Source organism: Trichosurus vulpecula, chromosome 5, assembly GCF_011100635.1.
Source record: "Trichosurus vulpecula isolate mTriVul1 chromosome 5, mTriVul1.pri, whole genome shotgun sequence".
Lineage (NCBI taxonomy): Eukaryota > Metazoa > Chordata > Mammalia > Diprotodontia > Phalangeridae > Trichosurus > Trichosurus vulpecula.
Genome location: NC_050577.1, coordinates 140479588 through 140506233, shown reverse-complemented (window position 1 = coordinate 140506233; position 26646 = coordinate 140479588). Strand labels below are relative to the sequence as shown.

At 39.0% G+C, this 26646-nt stretch overlaps 1 protein-coding gene across 2 annotated transcripts in view; it reads right to left on the bottom strand.

Moving 5' to 3' along the window:
- DOCK4 (dedicator of cytokinesis 4) overlaps nt 1-26646 on the bottom strand; it is a 541696-nt gene that overhangs the window by 17983 nt on the left and 497067 nt on the right. For both annotated transcript variants that reach the window (XM_036758430.1, XM_036758431.1), the window contains 8 exons: nt 20837-20985; nt 17584-17670; nt 16033-16137; nt 12927-13068; nt 11623-11789; nt 6157-6243; nt 3734-3910; nt 2253-2336 (listed from right to left, as the gene is read on the bottom strand). In XM_036758430.1, coding sequence (XP_036614325.1) covers nt 2253-2336; nt 3734-3910; nt 6157-6243; nt 11623-11789; nt 12927-13068; nt 16033-16137; nt 17584-17670; nt 20837-20985 — 998 coding nt within the window. The remainder of the gene's footprint in view (nt 1-2252; nt 2337-3733; nt 3911-6156; nt 6244-11622; nt 11790-12926; nt 13069-16032; nt 16138-17583; nt 17671-20836; nt 20986-26646) is intronic.

The window sequence follows — 26646 nt, the reverse complement described above, 5'->3', positions numbered from 1 at the left end:
GAAGAAGCTCCGTCTACTAAAGCAGAACTGTACCTTCTCTGAACCTTATAGCCTTAGCTGTCAGGGACATTTAGGTTAATAGAATTGCCCAGAACACATGGCCAATATAAGTCAGATGTAGGTCTTGAACCTAGCTATTCCTGACTCCAAGGAAGGCTCTTCACACCTACCATGCTACAGTTTCACGTGTCTGTATTTATATATCCTCATCTATCTACTTTAAGGAAAGATCAACTCTACTACCTAAAAAAAGTCATCCACCCATAAAGGCCTACCAATAGGCAAAAGGAAACACACGATTACAATTTCTTTTGTTCAGTTATGGACAGTATTGAACTGCTTTGATGTTGATAGGAGATTCCATCATTATTTTTTAAATATGCTCAAAGTGGTCAAATAATTTTTCTAAGAAGGATTTAAAATCAATAATAATTGATTAGTGAGATACAAACTTCTCATGCACAGCTAAACCAAATTCTAGAATCTGTGCCTTTATAACAATAACATAAAAGAAAATATATTCATTAATGAAACATAGTTCTGAGTTATCACCTCAACCCCTCCACTGTTAGCATCTGGTTTTTAAAACTTTGGTGCACGGAAGCCTGGAAGATATAATTCATTGTGCACAGCATGAACTCTAGTGGGATACTGAGCTGAAGGGCATTTCAAACAAATTGAGGTTACAGTTTTCCAAACATTTTCCAAACCACAGACCTCTCCGGTGTGTACAAGGGATGAGGGAAGAGCCCACAGACCTTTGTGCTCAACTACTTTCTCTTGTAAAAATAGAAAAAAAAAATTTCATCAAAATGAAACAAAAGAATGGTACCACTTTTGATGAGAATCCAATGATATGATGTCTGGGTTGAAAACATATATAATACTGTCTCATACCTTAAAAGATAATATTTTAAAGAAAAATCAATTTGGTTAATCCATTTCTTGTTTAAAAATTTAAGCAATTTAAAAAATTCATATTTTTGAGACTATTTGAAAAAAAGTTGATAAATACTGTAGTGCAGTTTCTTAACCTTTTTGTATCATATATCCCTATGGTAGTTTGGTGAAACCTATGGATCCTTTCTCAGAATCATGTTTAAAATGTATAAAACAAAATGCAAAGGAAACCAATTATATAAAAATATTTTTTAAAAATAAATTCATGGATCCCTGGTTAAGAACCTCTACTTTAGTGGAAGGTTGATGTGATTTCTACAGCAAAGCACTAAAAAAACACTAGTGCTTGTGAGAATTTGCCTACACCGGGATCATAGCTCTCAGATCAGGAGAGGGCCTCAGAGCCCACTGTAGTTTAATCTCTTCCTTTCTTGGATGTGGAAATTGAGTTGACTCAGCCTAGTCACCAGTGAATTTACTTTTACCTTGAAGGGGGCAGAGGAAGTGGAGACAGAGTGATACACAAACAACAGGTAAGAACTGGCAACCCAAATATGCAGCTAGGTGGCACAATGGATAGAGTGCTGGACCTGGAGTCAGAAAGACTTCTCTTGGTGAGTTCAAATCTGGCCTCAGACACTTACTGTGTCTGTGTGATCCTGGGCAAGTCTCTTAACCTTGTTTGTCTCAATTTCCTCATCTATAAAATAAACTAGAGAAGGAAATGGCAAACTATTCTAGTACCTCTGCCAAGAAAACCCCAAATGCGGTCACAAAGAGTCAGACATCACTAAAAAGACTCAACAGCAACAACAACATGCTTTACTACTTTGAGATCCATGAACAAAACTGTGGGTACCCCCTCTCCTGGGGCAGATGTCTTAATAGATTATTTTGTGAGTTACTTGTGCCTGGAGAAATCCTATCTCCTCATGGCTAAAATTCTGGTGGTAGACCTTACTGAACTGGCTAGACTTGTCCTGCAATGGTAAACACATAGGCTCACCAGTCTTGTACCCAAATCCTGTCTAGTTTGGTAAGACCTACCAAAGCTTTCATTCTGTGATTACAGCCTTTGAGCTATGCTTCAAACCATGATGAAAGACTTGGGTAGAACTTTCATGGAGGTTGTCTATGATATATATCTATGTAATCTATATATATAGGGAGATACAGATAGATATCTAGATATATACATGTATACATATACATACATACATATGTATATGTGTGTGTGTGTGTATATATCTATATATCTATATAATTGATATATAGATATGCAACTAAACAGATCTTGGGATATTTAAAAAGAGCCATCACTTCAATAGCCAGCAAGATGGATCCTTTCTTACCTGCTCAAGCATCAGTTCTCTCAAGCGTGTGATTTTCTCTCCATCTTCTGGGTGATTTAAAATGTATTCTTTCACAAAGAATGCCTGCCAAAAACACAAACGTTGTCATTCACATATGTTGCATGGACCCTTACAGATGCAAGTTTTAAAAAACTGTGATCTCTGCCTCTGGGGAACCTACAATCTCACTAGGGATAGAGGCAAGCCACATGTACATGTTCAGTAAAAAGATCAATGGTCAGAGAACCTGGGTTCAAATCCTACCTGTGCCTCAGTTTCTTCAGTTGTAAAATGAGGACTAAATGGACTCTGAGGGCCCTTCCAGCTCTTACCCTGTGACCTTGTGAACACTTCCTCCATACTTCAAGGATCCATCATCTGTCACTGAGGCTATTTCCCCCATTTCTTCTGTATGTACTGTGTGTACTAGTTTACTTGTCTCCTCCACTAGAATATTAGACCTTTGAGGACAGGGGCTGTATCCCCACAAGTTTAACACAATGGCTGGCACATAGTGAGTGCTTTATAAATAATTGTTAATTGACTCATTTCTTAAGAATGCATGTTGCTGGGGCAGCTAGGTGGTGCAGTGGATAGAGCACTGGTCGTGGAGTCAGGAGGACCTGAGTTCAAATCTGGCCTCAGATACTTGACTGCTGTGTGACCCTGGGCAAGTCACTTAACCCCGATTGCCTCACAAAAACAGAACAAAGAATGCAGACTTGGTAGTCTATGAGAGTTGCTGTGGTCAAAAGTTCATCACCCTGATGCTAATCTTGTGATGAGCCTATCTGAACATAGCTAACTAGGCTGGTGCTTGGCTGACAGTTCAGTCTGTAGCATTTTTAGCTTAGCAGGACCTGCTACAGCTTGCTTGCTGTTACCATACAGTCTTTGAGAACCCAGAATCACCTCTGTGCCCCACTGAGGTGTCAAAGCGGGTCTTCAGTGGATAATATAAAATCTGAAAAATATCAAATAAATTACAACTGATAAGGAGGTAGTTAGACTTGGTCCTTGGAGACCAAGGTTAGCTGTAAAAGTAAGGGTTGCCATGGACACGACAAGTCAATAATCATGAAAGAGATGAATCTTAAGAGGAGGTCAGAGGTTATACAATGAGTGTGTCATAACTAAAATTATTTGAGGCACTATATTCTTGAACAAACTTTCTTTACGTTAATGGTAACTGGTGGTATGGCATCATCTCTCCATCATTCTGTTTAGGGTTTAGAGAATTGATAAGATGATGATGGGTGGTGGCACTAGTTGTCCACTATGGTCTACCATGTCAACTTAAGCCTCAACAAACTTAACCATGGGCAAAAGTCACTTAAGCCTCGATTTCTTCATCTGTAAAACAGGGATAATTACGTCACCTGCTTCACAGAGTTGTGATGATCAAAGGAGATGCCATGTAAAGCATTTTGTAAACTTAAAGCACCATATAAATGCTAGCTGCTGTTACATAAAATCCTCACCTCTTGGTACCTGGAAACTCCACCATTAACTGCTGCATCTATGACACCATTCAAACACATTGTGAGCGGATTAATATTTTGCATCTGCCGAGTTTGACACTGGCTAATCAGCGTCTTCAGCTGCTGGTTCTTATTTTCCAACACTTCAATTGCATTTTCCAGAGGACTCATTTCCACCTAAGAAGCAATTAGTCACAAAAGCACACTAAATAACTCTAAGGCTTGATTATCCAGTTTGGATTACCCATAACTCTTTGAGTTTCACGAATTCTTCTATCATATTCCACTCACTCATTGACTGAAGTTGGGATTGTCAGCAATTCTCAATTATCCACTGAAATGAGTAATCAATAATTGACTGTATTCAATTTAATTCTCCAAAGCAAATTCCTCTACTTTTTATGCAAGACTGAAGATCTTTCTTAAAACTTATTTTTATCTTTAATACATGACAACCTATTTGAGAAATATACCACACCTCTGTGATTTTTATGATGATCATCAGAAAAAATTTATCACTCAACTACTATGGGCAAAAGCACAGTGCTAGAGACTATGCAACAATGATGAATCAGGCATAGTTCCTGCTTTCATGGAATACAGTCTAGTAAAAGAAACAGGGTATTTGCATAAAGCTGTAACTGAGACTACAAGCTAGCATATTATGGAAAAGATGAAAGTTATGGGGGGAAAAAGTGACTTAGACCTTAGGGTCTTCCTATGGAAGGGCAGCCTTTTTTATGATCAATGGTGTACAATGATTTTTTTTTTTAAATGATAATTATCTGGTAAGGGGTAGGATGGGAATGATTAACTGTTAAACAAAAGGTTTGGAAAATACATATAAATATGTGAATATTGTTGTCTTTGACTAATTATTGCTTGAGTTACCTGAATACACAACAAAAGGCATTCTCCTTGAAGAAAAAGGCTGCCAAATTATTGGATTAAAAGGCAGCCAGGTTTAGCTTCTTTCAGTTAAGAAGGTAAGGTTGGTATTGTTAAAGATTTCTTACAACATCTAAGACCAACACTGGGGAAAGAGAAATAGCTTATAACCATGGTAACTTAGAATTTAATCAGTTATTATGGAGTTGCCTCATACAAAAGATTTCCCGTATGGTCTAAAGTTGGCATGTTTTAGGTCACAACTTGGATGACTAAATGCGAATCAGTTTTTAAGGAAAGAGGAGTGACATCTCAAATGCTGCTTCCACATTGTCTCTTTGTCTTCATGCTAATTTCCCTAGTTTTTTCTTCTTTCTGTTTTGTGTTTTCTTTTTGCTTACCTAATACAGCATGATAAACCTACACTATTGCTGGAGATTTCTAAACCTCGCAAGTGGGATAACTCTCCATGCCATGCACCTAGCATCAAGCCTCAACATTTCTACTAAATGATGAGCATGCCAGAACATAATAAGTGAAAAAATGAGCATTTCAGTAACATCTACTCAAGCCACAAAATATGGAATTTTCTGGGTCTAATTTCCTATATTTATTCAATTTGCTTGGGGGTTAAATCTACTTGAGATTTTTTTTTGCCACTGCAAAATGAAGATGTCATTCAATTATTAGTTTAACTAAACATGTCATGTTAGGAATGGTTTCACTGTTCACTGAATATTTCAGGTAGGACAAGGGATTCTTGGCAGATGACTTTGGAGATCAACTGCACCTGCCTCTTTGTTGGCAAGGTAAGAAGTATTCTTTGGAAAGGCTACAAGAAAGTAGCTGAAAACGAGTTCATTATTAGCACATTTCATCCTGGATGAAAGCAGGTGGGGACCATTGGGAGAGCTGGCCTCATTTCTACAAGATGAAACAAAACTTATGAAGCAGGGAGATCAGATGCTGTAAGACCCCAGAGCTATGGCAAGGTCCAAGTGAGTGGAAACCAAAACTGGTAGATGGTGGCAGCACAGGTCTAACCATCAGGCTCAGTGGGACATTTGGGTTGGCTCATGCTGCTACCTTTATTTCTCAGATCTGGAAATTGGCAGTGGTGGCATTGATTAGGACTGTGTTTGGTTCTTTAGCCAGGATTGCCAAATGACTCCCATCTATCTGCATTTGGCTTTCTTTCTGTGCCTAGATCTGCCTAGACGAATGATATGCCACTATGTATGCTTCAAGGCATTCAGCAAGACAGATCATATAGCACTAATATGCTAGCACGTCTATAGGGCTAAACATTCCCCAAAGCTTCCAGTGGGTATGAGGTTGAACGCTGAACACTGTTATGTTTGAATATGGTACCTATTTGGGAATGGTGCTCAGTATAAGAAACATTCATTAACTCATGATTGCAATGTTCACACAAAAGAGGACAGATTCAAACAAAAACTAAGACAATGAATACCATAGCTTCAAGTAAAAAAATTGTCAAGGAGAACTGCTTATCTGTAAACTTTGATCCTTACCACTTCACGCTTTTCCACCTCAAACCAGCGGGAAATTCCAGGTAAACTCTGTACCAAAATCAATGAAGTTCTCTCCACCCAGAGACTCTAGAAAATGCAGACATAAATATATAAATGAAAGCAAGCTACTGAGCTAAGATTAATGTTTACTGTTCAGTTTTCTCATACTTTGTTTATTCTTGCCAGCTTTTGTTAATCTGGTTACCCTGGTATGCCTTTATAACGTGTTATCTTGGTAATATCTCTCCTGCACTTACAATGTGCAAGGCATTGTCTTTATGTTAGTATTCATCTTTCTCTTGTACATATTCTAATATCTTTTTCTTCCTTTGTGGGTGTTCAATCTCTCCAGGGCTACTATAATGGGTAAAGATAGACTTCATGTTTTCTTCCTTGTTTTATCTCAAACAGGATTAGCCATTTTAAATTCCCATTACTTAAGGCTTAAATATTAGACAGCTAACTTTAATATTTCATTCATCCATGACTTTACATGAGATTTTTTTTTCCAGCCACACAGACCATGAGCCCCTCTACCTATGCTTGATAGATAGCTGCTGCTAAAAAAAAAATCCACCATCTTTTGGTCAATTTGGTGAGGAGCTTCTACAGACTAAGCTGTGCTGGTCCTTACGTGACAGACATACAGTCTGCCACTAGGGCCCTACTCAAGACCATTTTTAGCTTGGAAGAACATGCCAGTAGTTCGGAAGCTTAGGGTCACATCTGTGTCACAGCAATGAATAAAAGTATAACTTTTGTGAAAGATAAACTAGTAAATACATCAAAATTGAATTATAGAGCTAGAATGGACATTAAAGTCCATCTTGTCCAACCTCATGTTACAGATGAAATAACTGAGGCTCGAACCAGTTAAATGGCAACGTCACACAGTTAATTACTGGAATAATCAAGCCTAGACTTTAGCTATTTAGTAAAGTGGGAAGTACGCTCTTCTTGGAATCATCAGGTCGGGTCTTGAATCCTGCCTCTGCCATTTACCATTTGTATGTCTATGGACAAATCACTTTAACTCTTCTTGGCCTCAAACGCAAAATGAAAGTGTTGGACTAGATGGCCACAAAGGTCCCTGCCAGCTTGAAACCAAAGGTCATAATGCTCTTCCTATAATTCTATGCTGCTTCATCACATTATCTGATTCCTCTTCCCAGCCACTGTCTTATGGGGGGAAAGGGCTGAAGGCACATTAATGCAAAATGAGCAAGTTTTGGTGGGAGAGGAAGACAAGAGCAGGAAGACCTTGGCAGGTTTGAAGATAAACTTTACCTTCTTCATGGGTTTGACCTAAAGCTGGCCCGATTCCCCAATATAGGAAGTGGACTTTGACCATAAGAGAGGCTGCTCTACATATACAAAAGCATGGTTAAAAAAGAAAGGAGCTCAGTAAAATAAGGATGCCAGAGTAACATATTTCTGTCCCTACTTCGGCCATTTCTCCTATGGTAATTTAGGGGGGAAAGAGGAATTTGCTGAGTGTCCAGACAGATACTGCATACAAAAAATTCTCAATTGCAATGGCTCCCTAAGTTGAGAAGTAGGGCAGCTATGAAATGGTACAGATAGCAACAGAGTATTGTAAAACAAGACAGAGCGCTTTCTCTTTATTGACCCACCCACCTGCTCCCATCTCTATAGCTACCAAGAATTTCTAGTTGGACAGACTGATCACAATAAGAAGCTGGGACTATGTAACATGTCAGCGTTGGTTATGAGAAGACCTTGTTCAGTAATCCCTTCTGCACCGATGTTTAGAATTGAGGGCACAAATAAACAAGAAGTACTTGCAATGCCTCTTAACCTATATTTTGACCTTAAGTCTTCTACAGATAACTATTTGCTTTCTACTATCCCCCTCTGGGTCCTCAACTAAGGAGCCATTCTCTCTCTCTCTCCCTTTTGAGCTCTCTCTTTTCCTCTCTCTCGCTCTCATTCTCTCTCATCCTCTTCTACCCCCCTCTCCTCTTCCTCCTCTGTTCTCCTCTTCTCTCTCTCCCCCTCCTTGCTCTTTCTCCCCCCTCTCCCTCTCCTCTCCCCCCAACCACCACTCACTCTCCTTCTCTTCTATCACTTCTCCTCTTGCTCTCCTCCTCTCTCTCTTTCCTCCCTCTGTCTCTCTCCCCACTCACTGTCTTTTCTCCTCTCCTTCACTCTCTTCTCCTCTCACTCTCTCTCCTCTCCCTTTCTCCTCCTCCTTGCTTTTTCTCCCCGTTTCTTGCTCTCCTTCTATCACTTCTCTTGCTCTCTCTCCCTCCTCCTCCCTGTCTCTCTCCCCACTCACTCTCCTCTACACTCACTCTCTCTTCTCCTCTCTCTCTCCTCTCTCCGTCTCTCTTCCTCCTCTTCCTTTCTCTTCCTCTCTCTCTCCTCCTCTCATCCTCTCCTCTCCCTCTCTACTCTCTTTCTCCTCTCACTCTCCCTTCTCCTCTCTTTTGCTCTCTCTCTCTCTTCTCCCTCCCTCCTCCACCTCTTGCTCTCTTCTCCTCTTTCTCTTCCTTCCCTCTCTTGCTCTGTCTCCCCCCACCACTGCTCACTCTCTCCTTCTCTTCACTCACTTCTCTTCTTGCTCTCTAGCTCTCTTTCTCTTGCTTTCTTCTCCTCCCACTCTCTATCCTCCTCTCCCTCTCCCCCTTCTCTTGCTCTCCTTCTCTCCCTTTCTCTCTCTTCTCCTCTCCCTCTGTCTCTCTCCCCACCCCCACTACTGCTCACTCTCCTCTTCTCCTCCTCCTCTCCCACCCCTCCTCTTCCTTTTCTCTTCTCTTGCTTTCCCTGCCCCCCTTGCTCTCTCTCCCCCCTACCACTGCTGGCTCTTCTCTTCTCTCACTCTCTCCTCCTCCTCTTGCCCTCTTTTCCTCCTCTCACTCTGTCTCCCTGTCTCTCTCTTCTCCCCCCCTCTCCACTCTCCTCCTCCTTTTCTCCTCTTCTCAATTTCTCTGTCTTCTCTCCAGCTCTCTCCCTCTGCTCCTCTCCCCCATCCTTGCTCTTTCCTCCTTCTCTCTCTTTCCCCCACTCTCTTTTCTTGCTCTTCTCTCTCCCCTCTTCTCCGTCTCTGTCTCCCCACTCTCCTCGCATTCTCCCCCCTCTTCTCTTTCTCTCTCCTCCTCTTGCTCTCCCTCTCTCTTCTCTCCATTTGCTCTTTCTTTCTCTTGCTTGTTCTCCTCTTTTTTTCCTCTCTTTTCCTCCTCTCACTGTCTCTATCTCTCTCTTCTCCTCTCCCCGCTCCTTTTTGATTTGTCTCTCTCCTCCCTCTCACTTCTCTCTCATTTGTCCTCTCTTTCCCTCTCCTCCTCTCTCTCCTCTCTCTTGCTCTGTCTCTCTCCTCCCTCTATCTTCCTCTGCCTCTTGCTCTCTCTCTTCTCCTCTAATTCTCTCTCCCTTTCTTCTCCTCTCACTTGTCCTCTTGCTTTCTGTCCTCCTCGCTCTCTTGCTCTCTCACTCTCTCCTTCTCTCTTCTCCACTTGTTCTCTGTTCTCTCTCCTTCCTCTCCCCCCATTCTCTCTCCTTTTCCTCCTGCTCTCTTCTCATTCTTTCTTCTTCTCCTGTCCCTCTCCCCCCCATCTCTTCCTCTCTCCCCCTCCCTTCTCTCTCTCTCTTCCCCCTCCTTTTCTTCTCCTGTCACTAATCCTCTTCTCTCTCCCCCTCCTCCTCCTCTCTCTGTCTCATACATACACAACTCTAAGGAGGATGATAGAAGACTAAATATTAGAGCTGTAACTTGATTGGCATAAGAAAAGTATGAACAAAGAAATTTCTTCTACCAATGCAGGTCAGCACATTTTCTGCAATGTCTAGTCCTGGAGAGTTAATTGGAGCACTGAAAGGTTAAGTCATTTGTCCAGGGTCACATAAACAGTAAGTTAGAGGGAGAACTCTGATCTTCTTGGCTCTGGAGCTGATTCTATCTAGTACATTATATTTCGGTTCCAAGGTAGAAAAAAAGATAAATTGTCTGTTTTGTCATTTTTAGTGGAATTCCTCAGCTTACTTTAGTACCTCACAATGATAGAGTAGTGACTGCAGACTCTCAAGTTATATCAGCAGAATACCCACTCTACTGGATTTATCAAGTTGGAAAGGTTCAAAGTATAGGTCCAGAAAGAAAGCTAGGAAATGTCTGAGGCCATATTTGAACTAAGAAAGATGAGTCTTCCTAACTTCAGGCTGGGTAGTCTATCCATTGAGCCACTTAAATGCCCCAAACATTACTTTACAAGACCATAAACAAGTTATTTAACCTTCCAGGGCCTTGGGTACTCAGACCTCAAATCACTTAGTGACAACTTGCTGATTTGCCTTGGATGAAGGAAGTGTCCGTCCACACTGGAAGTTTTCTACATTGATAAAGTCTCTTGTATCGCCCTATCCCTCCCATACTTAACCCAAAAGGTCTACTTTGGGTAAGATAGATAAATATGAAAAATGAGGTTTTTATAACAAGACAAGTATAAAGTGTAGATGCTTAGATAACGAAATGAATGCATATCAACAACAAGCATTTACTAAGAACTTGATTATTTTTGCAGTAGTGGCCACACCAGAATGTTTTCTAGAAACATTTCCCAGAAATGTTTTCTACTAGATAATCTCTAAGGTCCCCTCCAAATCTAGAATTCTATATGTCTTTTTATATAGCAGCCATTCTGGATGCAGTTACACACCAAACTAAATAATTTCAATGATTAGGGTTGAAGTGATGTATCTGGTCTCCAAAATGTCCCTGTATTCAGGAACAGAAACCATATTATATTTTGTCTGCTAAAGAATCTTGCCTTTCTCCCCAGATGGTATGGCTGCAAGTCCTATTACCCTTCACTTGTGAAAGTCCCAAACTCACAGTAGTATTTGGAGAATATAAGAAGAGCCAGATGATTAGACAAGTAGGCAAAAACAAAAGATATGTCTTCACCCTGGTCATATGACAAGCTCTTAAGTACAGCTCTTAAAAAAATAGCAATTAAAATAAACTATCAAGATTCTCCAGAGACTACAAAATTGTTTTCTACTGCAGAGAATTCATTTAAAATTCATCAAATTTAAACTTCATCACATTGTATCTGGAAATAAGTTCCTTGAAGTTCCCATAATTTATCCAATGTTAAAATCATGATAAAAGGGACCTTCGAGATTTTCTTGTCCAAGACCTTTATTTTACAGATAAGAAAACTGAAGCCCAGAGAGAGTTACTTACCGCAAACCACAAAGTCCAGTGGTAGGATTGGGACTAGAATTCTAATCTTCTGAATTCTAGTCCATTTCTCTTTAAGCTACACAAGTCTGCTAGTAAAATTTGATTCAGTTAAATTATTAAGTTAAACAGTTATTTACATAGATCCTACTATATTCTGTGTTAACTGCTTTAGAAAGTTCAAAAGAATGAAAAGATCCATTCTCTGCCTTCAAAGAGCTTCCAATAGAGTTGAGATGTGACATAAAAGAAGTTGATGGTACCTTGAATTCATTCTCCTTATCTTTAGTCCCTTTGTGGAATGGCCTATCATAGCGAAATCTCCAAATATGATTCACTTTATAAAAGCTTTTGATGTTGTCTGGTATGCCTTCTCTCTGGAGGACCTCCTGGCTTTCAGGGATAGGAGTCACAGCATATATCTGCAGATCTGCGTTCAAATGATTAAGGAAAGAAACCCAGAATTGCAAAAGCCGAGGAAGTTTCTCTGCATCTAAAGGTTTTCAAGAATCAAACTGCAAATAAACAGTGATTGCTCCCCTATGGTGAGGTCTGTATTGGCTCTATTCAGTTCTGGGCCACCCTTATTCCCCTCCTCCCCACTTTTTTAAAATCAGCAGAAAATAACTGAAGTCCCAATTAATAGAAATTATTTTTAAAATCTCTGGTCCATGAACCAATTGCTCCTGGCTCCAGGTGGGTAAATTTGGTGTGTGTGTTTCCATGGCAAAAGTACTTTATGAAGAATTTTCTTTTAATTGGTAATTTGATTTTTGTTTATGACTGACCTGTTTTTATCAATTATGATATAACTCAATCTATTTAAATGCATTTTCTTTTGTGCCATTATAAGAAAAAAAGTTTCAATCCCTAATAATTTCCTTTCCTTTTTTTTTTTTTTGCTTTGAAATGGTATTCATGGATGTCCAGAAAAAGCTTCCAAGTGGTTTAAAGAATAATAGTTTCATAACTAGAGGCTGAGTGATTCAGATAAGAGTACCCAGGTTAATCAACTTTGCCTCTAACTACTAGGTAACTCTGGTTGATCTACCGTTCTTTAGACAGTGTAGGTGAGATTCTTAATGGCAATTAATAAAGGCTGTTCTGCATTTCCCCACTCCTCCATTTCAGAATGAAAATACCAAAGAAAAAGGGGATATGCAAATAAACAGTGCTATCCTTTCTCTGAATCAAGCTAGTTGCCACCATATAATATGGAAGCAAATTACTTTAATAGGAACTGCTAAAATAGCTTTCAAAAGCATGGAGAATAATTTTAATTAAAAGGAGATTTTCCTATACAAAGGATTTCTTTTCAGCTCCAATCATTGCTTAAAAACAGAGCAGCTGGAAACTGTTTGCCAGGAACCCAGTGAAATTAAATGAGCAGAAAGAGACAGAAACACACAGACACAGAGACATAGTACACAGACATTCTCTTCCCTGTCACGCCCCCCACTCCCTACCCAAAAAACAGATTAACCACTCAACAACCTTGGAAAAAATTTGAGCAGTGAATGGCTAGTACCATTTAACAAGAACACCACCCTTCTGCATGTATGGATACACTGTGCTTCTGCCTGAAAGATGGTCTCATCAGGCTGATTGGCATGTTGCATAGCAATGGCATGTGGGAACTCATTCAGCATCCGTTGCTGGAAAGCTTCCAGCCTTTCATAGTCATGCCCTCGGCAAACAAATTCTTTGTTCTAGAGGGGGAAGGGCAAGAAAAATAAAACAATAAGCAAATTATCAAGATGTCTAAAGTACCATCACTGAGGAAGATAGCAATATTAAAATGAACACTGACTTACATCTTTGCATCAGCTTCATTATATGAAATAATACTAGTCTGAAAATGGGAAGCTGGACTAATTTCAAAATTTATAAACTAAATGCCACATACTTTGTTTTGCAGCTTCTGAAACGACCTCTTAGCATACACTATACTAAGTCTTATAGGTTTTTTTTACAGGAGTGCATGATTTGCTTAGAGTATGAAACTTTGAAAACAAAGTCAATCCATTCAATCTGAATGCAAACATGCATAAGTAAAATGAGAGATTTGGACTAGATAATCTCAAAGATTCAATCCAGATCTAAGTTCTGTAACCCTAAGGCATGATACAGCCCTAGTTAAAAACTATCATATTCCCCTATCTCCAATTGTCAGCACCAAAGAGCATCAAACTAATGGCTCCTATGTAGACATATGAATGAAACTGACCCATCAGTCATTAAATGGCTGAACTTTTTTTTTTAAAGCAATGCGTGTGTGTGTGTGTGAACAGTTTTGTACAATTTTGGAGAGTTATAAATAAACCTTTACGAGCTCAATAAGGATACGAAGGAAAAGAAAATAATTTTGAAATGAACTTTATCATTTGGTGTGACAGTGTAGTACATTGGGACCTTACTCTATTACAATTTTGGTACAGAGAGAGGCATTGTGTATAATGAAATCACTATGTAGCAGAGTGGAAAGCTGGCTTTGGAGTCACGGAAACCTCCATTCAGCTCCTGCCTCTGAGACATGTTGGCAATGGGACATAAATTCTCATTGCCCCAAACACTGATTTGCATTAATTGATGAAGTTTCCAAAATTTCCCTTCCTTAATCATGTGTCAGGACTCTCCCCCAAATACATGTGTGTGTGTGTGCGTATACATACATACATACATATATATATATATACACATACACACGTCTCTCTATATATGCATGTATATATACACACACATTTTTATCTGTTACATCTCATATCACAATAACTTCAGAGAAAGTAAAGCTTCTGTTACAGCAGTCATATTTGTTAAGCTGTTTTCCATAAGAAAAAAAAAGCTGTTGCATATATTTTATAGTTTTAATTGTCTTGACTTAACAGGAAAGAGAAAAGAAGTTCTATTTGAAGGCAAATGGATAGAAGAACATCGGAAAAATTGATTCTTGAAGAGCAGTCCTGCCTGCAGTTCACATTTTTAGCCAACAGAGGGTAATGCTTTCCTATTGTTCAGTAGAAAATCACATTAATATGCAAGAAATGTCTTTTAAAAAGAGAAATGATTTAGAAATTGATATATACCCTGGATAAAACATTTTCAAGGGACTTATTTAATGAAATTTATTCTATTAACTGATGCAGTTTTCTAATTTGCTAAACTGCCTTTGAAAATTAATGACTCATACCTCTTATGGATCTTTCTTATTGCCTCTTTAATTGCCATTAATTGTGCTTACTAGATACCTAGGGTGGTTCATATTATACTTCGTAGATACTGAGCTGGGATGTCTTGGGCAGAGATCCCAGGTTATACTGGTGAGAAGTGAAGGAAATAGTTTCTTCCCCATTTTAAATATAGCCACTCTTTGTGATTTAGTACATGGCAGTTAAGTCTTCCATCATCTTGTAGAGTGTCTCAGGTGTGCATGTGTACAGACTTTAATATATATATATGGATCACATCCTGCATGCTTGCTAATAAAGGCTCTATTTTCAAAACTCTAACATGTTAACTTTGCTGTTTTTGAACTCAATAAAAGTAGCTTCTTTTGACAGTAATTTAATTGTTTTTTAAAGTTAAATTATGTACTGAGTTGGACTAATCTCACTTCTTGGTCCTCAGATTTTACCCATGTCTCAAAACATGTAAATGCTTTGTTATTAAAGCAAAATGAAAACCAAAGGTTACGTGAGACCAAGGCATCTTGATGTAGAAAGCATTTCAATAAAAAAATTCAATCAATCATTTGGATGTATGGTCAATGAGTTACCAAAGTGATATTTTGCTTGACCTGATTGGAGTTTTGGGGTATGAAAACTTTAAGATGAATTCTATTTCTATCCCTGCCTCTTATACTCCCCCATCCCCATATTGCCAAGTATATGTTCAGAAAAAAACAAAATTTGGGGTACCATTAACACTAACATCTTTAAATATTAATATTTAAGGTTAAAATTATTTGGTCCTACTTTCCCTAAAACCTTGGACTTGGGTATCAAAATACTTGTATTTCACTTAATGCTTTGCAATGGCTCTACTTTCAATTTTTCATTTATTTCTTGTCACTAACATAAGAAAGACAGAGAATGGAGCCCAGTATCTTATTCTTTAGTATTATATAACTAGAACTTTCTTTGTGAACATATGCTTTATGAACAACTTATTTTGTAGAAAATGGTTATTAGGGGTAGCCAGCAACAATTTCATTGCTGGTGTAGTGATGACTTTTTCTTTCACAGAACAATTCAATTAATAAAACAATCCTTTCTCTTCCAGTTTTAAATTCCAAGATGTAGAACTACTGCACCTTTTTGATATGTTTCCATTAATTCCATCTCCTACCTCTAATACTGCCATAATAAAAACTGCAGCATTGACTGTGCTAACTAGAAACATAGGTACATAAAGAGGAAGCATCTATAACTATACAACACAGTAGAGCCAATAATAACCTGCAATAAATCTAGATAGGAGAGATAATCCTTGTTTTGATGGATTCAAGTAATTCTAAATCTATGCTATTGCAAATTATTATTGGATTTCTAGCTTTAAAAGATAATACAAAGATTTTCTAACATTTTCAGAAAAGGTTCTAACATACCCTGAGTCCTCCTAATTTGAGGAATTGTTGTTGGAAGTATGAAAGAAAGCTAAAAAATCCATGTACTCACTCTTAAGAAAAATGGAAATTTTTTCCCATAAAATCCAACTCTAAAAAACTCTGGTTCAAGACGTTGTTGGTCCATGATCTTGTCATATAAAGAGGCTTCCATCATCTGAGAAAGCACAAGAAAATATTTAAACATTTTTGACTGGCCTTTAATACTGCTAATTGACAGAGGCTACTGTTTCCTGAACATTTGAACTTCTTAGTTTAACTTCCAGAAAGATGGTTTTCATATACTTCTGAGATGAAATGTATCCTCAAGTTCCATTGAATGCTTTCTATTCATTCACAACACAATCATGCAATGCATTGTTCACAATGAAACAGGTTAATATGGAATGTCAGAATGAAAACCTTTTGCATTTTAAATCAAACAATGGCTATTCACTCAGAACTCAAGTGACCAATTTCACATGTCTTTTTAGTCTCCTGGAATTCACTGGTGAGGGAAATGACAAAAAATTGGAGGGGCTGGGGGGAATGGAATGGATCCTTCAAAACACAGGTGAATCGAGTTATTTCTATGAATAATAAATTACACTTGTATGTGATGTAGAATTTGCTGGTCTCATGTACATAAATTGTGGATTTCAGGCCTACAGATGGCTAACTTTTCACTCCAGAGGATGCAAGCATTCCTTAGACTACATAATTTTGCAGCAACAATTCCAATACAAAATAATCCAATATCTTAAGCTCCCAGTGTGCAGAAAGCCTTCAAGTATAACTTTGATAATATTGAAACCATGAGGCATTTACAAAGTGCACAGTTTTCTATTCATGGTTTTAGCATCACATGGGTTTCCATAGTAAAACTATCATTGCATGTGAAAGCTTTTTCTCTGTGGATGATACTCCATGGAGCAGCAAGAGTGAAGTTTACTGCTTTGAGTTTATAAAAATAAAATCTTAGCAACTATGGCACCCAAGGGCCACTATGACTCAATGTTGTAACCCTCACTTCTGTTGCAGGGACAAGATGCCAAATAGCAACAGCCCAAAGTCTGAATCTCAAATTCCAAGGCCTGACAGGGCCAGCATAACTTACTACATTTAAAAATACATTGTTATCTGTGTTCAAGAACACAGCTAACAAAAGTTTACTCCTGCTTCATAAGGAGAACCCAGTCCAATATGCATTGGGTTAACAGTTTCCAATGCTGTTTGGCAGATTTTTGTAAGATAGGTTGTTACAGAGAAATATACGTGTGTATTTATTGCCTTGTGAGAGTCTGAAGAGGATTTTTTATAAAAGCCCCAAATCTCACCCATAGGGTAGATTAGGTGCTGAAGATTTAGTGTATAAGAATGGATCATGTACCAATGATCCCCAACCCTCCCCGAGTAATCAAATTGAGGGTCTACAAAAATAATCAGGTAGTTTCATTTGCTGTTTCCAATTTCAGTGCATATTTCACAGGAAACAGTCTAAAAACATTTTAAAACAAGATTTGCAATACCACAAGTGAAATTGAATTTCATAAATGTCCTTGAGAAAACTAATTGAGAAAGGTGCTCCCTCAACCCCTTGATTACACCCCACCAAGTATGTTACCCGCATCTTGCTCAGGTTTCTGTAGTCGTAATAGCTTTCATACTGCTCCGCAATCTTCCGGCACAGGATAATGCCATTCTCCCAACACTGTGGGCAAAGAGATGACACAGGAACAATTTGGCCATGATGCCATGTAACTTACACCTCTTAGTTATGATATACTACTTTTAAGTATTTTATTTTGCTTTGGAAATTCCAAATTGCCTAGATCACAGATTACTTTTTTTTTTTAAATCACTGGAATATATTATGCCTTACAGGAGTGTGCTGGAGCCACATTGAACCAGCTCCACTCAATTGTTAAATTGTCAGTGCGAGCATTTACACCTTAGAAATCGGCAAAGATGACAAATCAGGGCTTGATAGATTTGTTGATTGTCTAGACTTAAGAAAATAATAGAGAAAATATCATTAATGTGGATTAAACTCAAACGTATGTCATGTGCACATTTTTCCCCCCAGAGGGCAAATGTTATACATTTAACAGTACATTCATTGCCTACATGAATGAGAGTCAGTAGAGATGGGGTAAAGAGGGCTGGTCAGGAAGACTGGGGTCAAATTCTCCTCTGCCACTTACTTATTATTTAACCACGGGCAAGTCATTTAATCTCTTAACGCCCCAGGGACCTAAGACTGTAGTTAGAAAAGAATTGTCAATCTGCAAAAGTGGAGGGAGTTTCTATACTGGGTGTTCCTCACAGCAAAGATAGCACAGGTTTAGACACCTCACTTCCACACATACCAAAAAAACCCCAAAACTTTATTAATCTTTGCCACGTCCCTGTGAAAATATTGACCTCCCCCTGCCCCACCAATTCGTGTGGTGTATGTGTGTGGGGGGGGTTAAAAATCCCAGAGGCCTGTAAAGTATTAAGAAGCTTTCATGACCAGGGAGAAAAAAGAGATTAAAGTCCAGCAGCATCTACTAGTTTTGAATGCAGAAACAATTTTTTCAGCTGTCATTTCAATTGCATGGATATGTATTCTTCATTAGAATTTCAATTCAGTAGTGGCCAGAGAGAGGAGAGGAAATAGGCCTTGGCTGCTGAGGGGTGATTACTGCTGACCACCAAGGAGCAATTACCCCCTCCTGATGGGACCACATCGGCTACCCCTTCTCCTCAATTACCTAAATTGCACTCCCAGATCCGGAGGCATTAATATAACACCCGCCAACTTTGGCTATTTGCTGGCCACAGCACTACATAGATGCTTTGATCTAACACAAACTCCTGGGAATGGCTTAATAGAACCAGCCAGAGCTACAACTGAATTTGTGACCAGCCATTAACTTAACAGGTGAGAGACTTGACTGTGGAAGGTCAGAGGGATTTCTCTCACTAAGGTAAAAAGGTGGAATAGCATTTTCCTTGTTTTAAATTTTGAGATGCATCAAATTATACTTTTTTGGCAGAACTATGATATAAGGTAGAATTATAGGTCTCTGGTTTTCCCCTAGCCCCAAACTAGATATATATAAAGCACCTCCTATCACTGAAGGACCTGAATTCTCAGTTAAAACATAAAAACCTCACGGTAAATTCCAAGCTATAGACCACAGGATAACATATTTAGGGATCTTAGAGATCAGGGAGGCCAACCGCCCCCTCCCCCATTTTACAGATCAGGAAAATGTCAAATGAGCTGCCCAAAGTCATACACGGGGTAGAAACAGGCATTGAATCCAGGTCCTGTGATGAAGAAATCCTGAACTCTTTAAACTGTACCACTCATTCTACATGAACTGGCTAAAGGAAAGGAAATGGAAATGATATATTAAGACAAATGAGCTGCAATGATTCTTCATCTTAATTTTGTGGTCGGAGGGCTATAGATTTAGAGCTAAAAGGGACCATACAAGTCCTATAGTTCAAATCTCTCATTTTACAGATTATTTTTCCACAGTTACAAAGGTAGTGAGTAGAGGAGCTAAGATCCAAACCACATCTCCTCCAAATTCAATGCTTTGAAATTGAATGCATTGAACGTTGTCCAGAATATATGCCATCTTGGAGTGGGGGGAGGGTAGAAATGGGGAAAAAATTTGTAATTCAAACTTTTGTGAAAATCAATGCTGAAAACTAAATATATTAAATAAATTTTAAAAAAAAGAGCCCCCAAAAAATTGAACGTTGTAATGTTGCAGAATTTCCGATATAAATTAAATTTTAAATTTTACTTAACTCTAGTTACAAACAAACTGACATACACTATAAAACATTTTTAAGAGCAGGTAGGTGCTGTAGTAGATACAGTATTGGACCTGGAGTCAGGAAGACATGAGTTCAAATTTCTCCTAAGATATTTATTAGCTGTTTGACCATGGGCAAGTCACTTTAGTTCTCTGTTTGACTCAGTTTCCTTATCTTTAAAATGAAGATAACAGCACCTACCTCCTATGGTTGTTCTGAACATCAAACAAGATAATAGTAAAGCACTTAGCACAGTGCCTGGCACATAGTAACCACACACATGCACACAAATAAATAAGTTATTGTTTTTAACCATCATCATTAATATTAATTGCTATGAGGAGACTGGGCTAGGGTCAGAAATTAAAAACAAAAATAAAAATGACCAACTGAAAACAGTTGATGGTCAAAACTCTCAAAAGGCAGGGGGACAGTAAATTGGATGCTCCAGATACTGAGGACACATAGAGGATTTTGCAGAAAACAACTGAGAAGTGACATAAAAAAAAAATCTGACTAGTGATTTCCTTGAAGGAAACTTCCAATGAGGAGTATACCTCCACCAAAGTAGATCCCTAGCTATTCCACAATTGATTGCCTTATAGAATTGCCTGGGGCACTGAGGTTGATCAATGATCAAAACCAGAGACCTGCAATTCTATCATATATCATAGTTCTGTCAAAAAAGTGTAATTTGATGCATCTCAAAACTTAAAACAAGGAAAATGCTTCTTTCCTATTCCACCTTAGTAAACAGCCTTGTTATCCAGTTATCTTGGCAGTGAAAGAAATCGCTCTGCGCCATTCCACAGTCAAGTCTCTCAGCTGTTGAGTTAATTGCTGGTCACAAATTCAATGATCGATGAGGTTAAGGGACTGAGTCATACAGCCGGAATTTGTTAGAGATGGGCCTTGAAGCCAGATCTCCTTGACCCCGAGGCTGGTTCTCTTTCTCCTAAACCAAGGTGGGGCTCCTAAATCTCCTAAATGAACTTAAAGACATTACCGCTGTTTTCTTAAATTTTCTAGTTGACACAAGACTGGTCAGTCTCACTTACTTTGCCTCTGTCAAAGTTCTGAATGATGGTGAGGTGAAGGTATTCTTTGCGTTGCCACTCTGTTTGCATGGGGTAGGTTAAAAATTCCCTGAGGGGCCGATCAGACCATTCCAGTAACTCATCATATAAGAGGAGAGTATAAGCAGCCTCTGAAAGTTAAGAGAAAATGCATTCATTAAAAGAGCACCTTAAAAGCCACATGACTATATGTAAGACTTTCTTTTATATGGAGAAATTTCTAGCCAACTTGAAGGAAATTATAATTTTGTCATTAACATGTGCCCTGATTTTAGGGCTATTCACTATCTTATTCTGCCAATTTATCATTGTAATCAAAAGGTTATAATAATTTCCCCTTTAAAATGTTAGTGCAATTTACTTGCTATACTGAATAGAACTGAAAAATGTTTATATCCATCATTCCTTTCAATCTCGACTTGTTATTCTAGATCTTTCAGAGGGCATAACAGTAATAGCAGTATTAATAGTTAGCATTAACATAATGCCTTAAGGTTTGCATTTTAAGGCTTTCAGGCATTATCCCATTTGACCCCACAACAATCTCATGAAGCAGATGTTATTATCATCCCCATTTTACAGATGACAAAACTGACTTGGAGAAAGGTTAAGTGATTTGCCCAGTGTCACAAAGACATCAAGTGTCTGAAATGAGACCCAAAGATCTAGACTGCCCCATTCCAAGCCTGTCACTCTATCCACTACACTACAAGGCCCCTAGTTATCGGTGTAACTCATTTGTTGTTGCTTAGTTGATTTAGTCATATCTGACTCCTTGTGACCCTGTTTAGGGTTTTCTTGGCAGTTGGAATGTTTCACCGTTTTCTTCTTCAGCTCATTTTACAGAGGAGGAAATTGAGGCCAATAGGGTTAAGTGACTTGCCAGCATCACACAGCTAATAAGGCTGAGGCTGTTTTTTAATTCAAGTCCTCCTGACTCCAGGGCTCTCGCTCTGTTCACTGTGTTACCCGGCTGCCCCAATTTAACTCATAATGGCAGTGTTTTCTCTTAATACATGTTTGCTTTAAAGAATGAATATGAAACTCAAACAACTGTGTTATTTATATGCAATCCTAGAACTATGGATTATTCAGCCCATATGTCTGAAAAATGAACAGCAATAAAGGGATATTTGTCTCACTGACATTGTAAAAATACTGTAATTTTAGATAGAATATTTTTTCAGATTATCCTTACCTTTACTATATTGGTTTATTTTTAATATTGCATCCTGCCTTCCACCATGAAGTGATTTTTATACACATGTATATACATATTGTAAAGTCGCAATTTATTCTTTGTATCTGCATACAATTCTCATGTCTTTGAAATTCTTAGCCATGTCAATTTTCTTCTTTTTTCAAAACAATAACTCATAACTTTATTGTGTTTTTAAGGCATATAAAGCCCTTTTTATAGCAACCTTGAGAGGCACATAATTAACCCTCAGGCTTGTTGTGAGGCTCAAATGAGATAATATGTGTAAAGTGCTTAGCATAATGCCTGCCACATTGCGGGCATTAATAAATGCTTGTTCCCTTTTCCCTTAAATCCAAGTTTAATTATGAATAAATGTGAGGCTTGACTTGCCTATGGTCACATAGCTAGTAAAGGTCAAAATCTGGATCTTCTGAAACCTTGTCTCCTGCTTTCTACTACTACTATATATGTATATACCATATGTGTGTATGTGTGTGTATATATACATACACATATACACACATGTACAGAGACAGATATCTTATATTTGGAACAGCTAGGTGGCACAGTGGATAGAACACCAGACTTGGAGTTAGGAAGAGTCATCATCTTCCTGAATTCAAATCTAGTCTCAGATACTTACTAGCTGTGTGACCCTGAGCAAGTCATTTAACTCTGTTTACCTCAGTTTCTTCATCTATAAAATGAGTTGGAGAAGCAAACGACAAACACTGAATTATCTTTGCCAAGAAAACCTCAAATGGGGTCACAAAGAGCCAGACATGACTGAAGTGACTGAATGTGTATGTGTGTGTGTGTGTGTGTGTGTACCTATTTATGTATGTAGATGGCATTAATTAGCATCTGGGAGCAGGGGAGAAGGGGGAGGAAGGGGGAGGAAGAGGGAGGAAGGAAGGGAAAGAGAGACAGAGAAGGCCCCTGCAGAAGATAGAATTTGAACTGAATTCTAAAGGGGGTCAGAGGGGAAGGCAAGAAAGCAGGGCATCGCAGGCATGGAGGACACCCAATGCCGAGACACAAGAATGGGTGGCAGAGAGGCAAATTCAGACCTAGTATAAAGTCAAAATTCTTAACTGTTAGAGCTGCCCCAAAGGGAAGTGGACTACCTCATTAAGTATCATCAGGGCTTAAAGTAAATGACCACTGGTTTGACCCTTTTGTTTTAGGTGTGAAATGAAGCAGATAACCTGGGAGGTCCCTTGGAAGGCTCAGACTCTGTGGGAGGGGGAATTGCTGGGGCATGGAGTACTACGATATAGGCTGGACTGGCTAGGGTAGCAGCTCTGGATAACAAGGGGGGCAACATGTGGATCCTCATCATCTGACCAACATGGGAACTATGCGAACCTCCCAGATGTGATGATCAATGAAGAGATGAGAATGGTGAAGTTCAATTAGAAAGGAAGGAACTCATAAAGAGCTGAAAAACTTTTATCCCATTTAAACACAAAAAACTCCCATAAAATAGAGAAAGTTTTTTCATTAGTTTTACTTTCTCCGTGGATACAAAAGAATGAGGACATGAATTACAACATATGTTAAAGACTGAAGAATAAAATATTATTTGAAAAAAATAACCTATTCCTTGAGGAACATGAAATCATAAGTGCAAATTGGGTAAATATATTTAAGGAAAAGACTGATCTGTTTCTAGAATAGAAAGAGACATATGTAGGCTTCCTTTTTGGGAAGCAAAATGTCTCTATCACCTAGCTGGAATAAATGGACTTCGGTTCTCTTTTTCCTTCTACGAGCTTTAAAAGAAAAAATGTGTCCACATACATACTTTGCTGCTTCGCTAACTGAACAATTCCCAAATCCAAAAAGTCCTCAACTAATGAATTAGCTGCAAAAAATATTATGTAAATCAGGTGTTTAGAACTCAAAATGTACCTTTTTGGTTATAAATAGTAATTATATTTCCAGGCCAGCCCACAAAAGCCAATTTAATCCATAATATGTATGACAGTATACCATTAGAACCCACCATAAAAACCACCACATATAGCAACAAGCATTCATCTATTGCCTATTATATGGAAGACTCTGCTAAAGGCTAAATGTACTAAGACAAAAAATGACAGTCCTTGTCCTCGAGGCCCCTTAGTATTTTCAGAGAAATATGTGTTAGAGTTCCAACTGGACCAGGAATCGCAACAAGGACTGTTAGGAGGAAGGGGTGAAATTCAGGGACTGGAATACTCTTTAAGGTAGCTTCTTGGGCCCATGATGGTAGAATCTACTAGGCCCTGGGTCATTAAGTACCACCTGCCATTACTAAGAACATAAAAAAAAAAACTTCTTAGCTCCCCTCAACACATAGAGCCCAGAAAGGTGGGGTCTAAAGCAGACACTAAGGACCGTGCCCCCAAAACTGCTCAACCCAGGGGCCCAGCCTCTCTTAAAAACTGGAAGCTTCCTTGACACAAAAGCTACTACCATGTTATAGCAGCTAGTACTAATTCTGTCCCTAGTCACTGAAAAAAAATGGCCCAGGCTTTTGCAAATATTGAATTCACTTTTCACTGTCAGACTCCATCAATGGGACCCCAGACACGACACAAAGTCCCTTACTGTTGGGATTCCAGAATCACTGTCAGAATACCAGTCCTGAATGGGAGCCAAGTACATGCTCTATGTACAGGTTATCTCCTGGGTGTACATTGTTCCCTGTCATTTTAGGACGAAGTAAAGGAATTGGTACCAAGTGTGATTGCAAGGGGTGTGGGAAGGAGAGGAGTCCAACCACCAGGTACTTACTATCCAAGGTGCCTACCCTAAAGTCCCTGCTCCCCAGAATAGATGCCACCTTTCATCATTATGGGACTTAGGGTTGGGAAGTCAACTGGTACTTTCCTAATCCTATAACTAACAAATTCCCAACTCTTTGGCTGTCCCTGATTCAATCATTGTTTACCCAAGCAAAACCTCCCCCCATTTGACAATATTCCCCTCTCTCATCTCTATTTCGCTCAGATATATTCCTTTCCTTGTTTCTATCCTTCTCAACTTGTCCCTGAAATTGTGCACTCTGGATCCTTCCCCCTCTATGGTGAAGCTTCCTTTCATCCTAGATTCATTTCTCTTCATTCTTTCCTTCTTCTTACACACATGGAAGCTTGGTTCCCTTCCAGAGGCACTCTATCTCTGGCCACCCCCTTCAGTACATGATGTTGCTTCTTTCATATTCTCTACCCACTTGTCCAGGAACCGGAGTCAGTAGACTCCTGACTACTCATTGCTACTTCCAGGCCTTCTGTCACTCAGTAATATCTCCTCTACTGAGGTTAACTCCATCTGTCTGCATCAACCATCAAGATCCTTGTTGCTAGAAGCTACCAGTTCCCTAGTCACTCTTCCCCTTTCTCATAGAGAAAGCTCAAAATCTTCCATTCTGCCCCACCCCTTGTCCTTGAACTTGACACCTTGATGTCTCCTGGAACACTGTGGCCTCTCAGTAAATCAGCCTACATTTCATTTTAGCTACCCAAAGGGATGGTAATACACAAAGACTTTGAAACCACCCAAACCATGCTACTTCCATGATCCTAAATTATTTTCCTCTCTGGTTATAAATGCTTATTCTTCCATTTCTCCCTCTGCCTTATTCCTCCTAAATCTATATTCATCCTTTCTCACATTCTTCTATCCCATAACCCCTGCTGTGGCCTCACTGCTTTCCCTCATTGCCCTCCCTTTACATTCTTGACTTTAGAGTTTAACAGTTCAATTCTATACTGTTTTCTACCCTTTTCATCTTTCCCTCTACCCTTTGTCTTAACACTGCTCATATCTTGTGGATCCTCAAGCCTGTGTTATCTCTGTGACTCACCTTTCCAACACTGTTCTCATGCCATCAACACTTGCTGCCTTGAATTCCTCACTTTTTACTCATACCACAATAACCTCATTTCCAGACCTCCTGAGGCTGCTTCCTCCAAGATTACTAACAATCTCTGAACTGCTAAAGTCAATGGCTTTTGTGCAATTCTCATCCTACTTGACCTCCCCTCCCTTCCACCTTCTTTCTCCCCTTTCCTCTCTCCCCATCTTTTAGATCCTGTGAATCTGTCTATTTCTCCTCTGTTTTTCTGACTGCCTCCTTTGATATTTCATCCTCAACCTCCTGTACAATAAGTATGGATGTTTTTCAAGGCTTGATTCTAGTCTCTGTCCTTTATTGTTTACATAAGCTCCCACAGGCTCAAGCAACATTACCATGTGGCTTATTCCAAAATCCATTCCTAAAATTTCTTCTAGACTCCAGTACTACACCTCAGTGCAGTAGGAGGCAGGGGCCTTAGGTCATTTGCTCTGTGTGGTGGGAGGAGAGGGAGATACTGAGAGAGGGGAAAATGTGCAAAACAGTCACTATGGAGAATGAGACAGGGAGTCAATCAATGTTGAAGAGGACTGTCAACCAATGAAAGTCCAATAACATTATGCAGCACAAATTTACATGAGTTGTCAGCATGATTTTTTGGCTTTGCTAGGGAAGCTTAATGGCTTGGGGAGAGCAAAGAGATCATCTGGTAGGGCTTATTCTGGGTTGAGTATCGGCAGTTTAGAA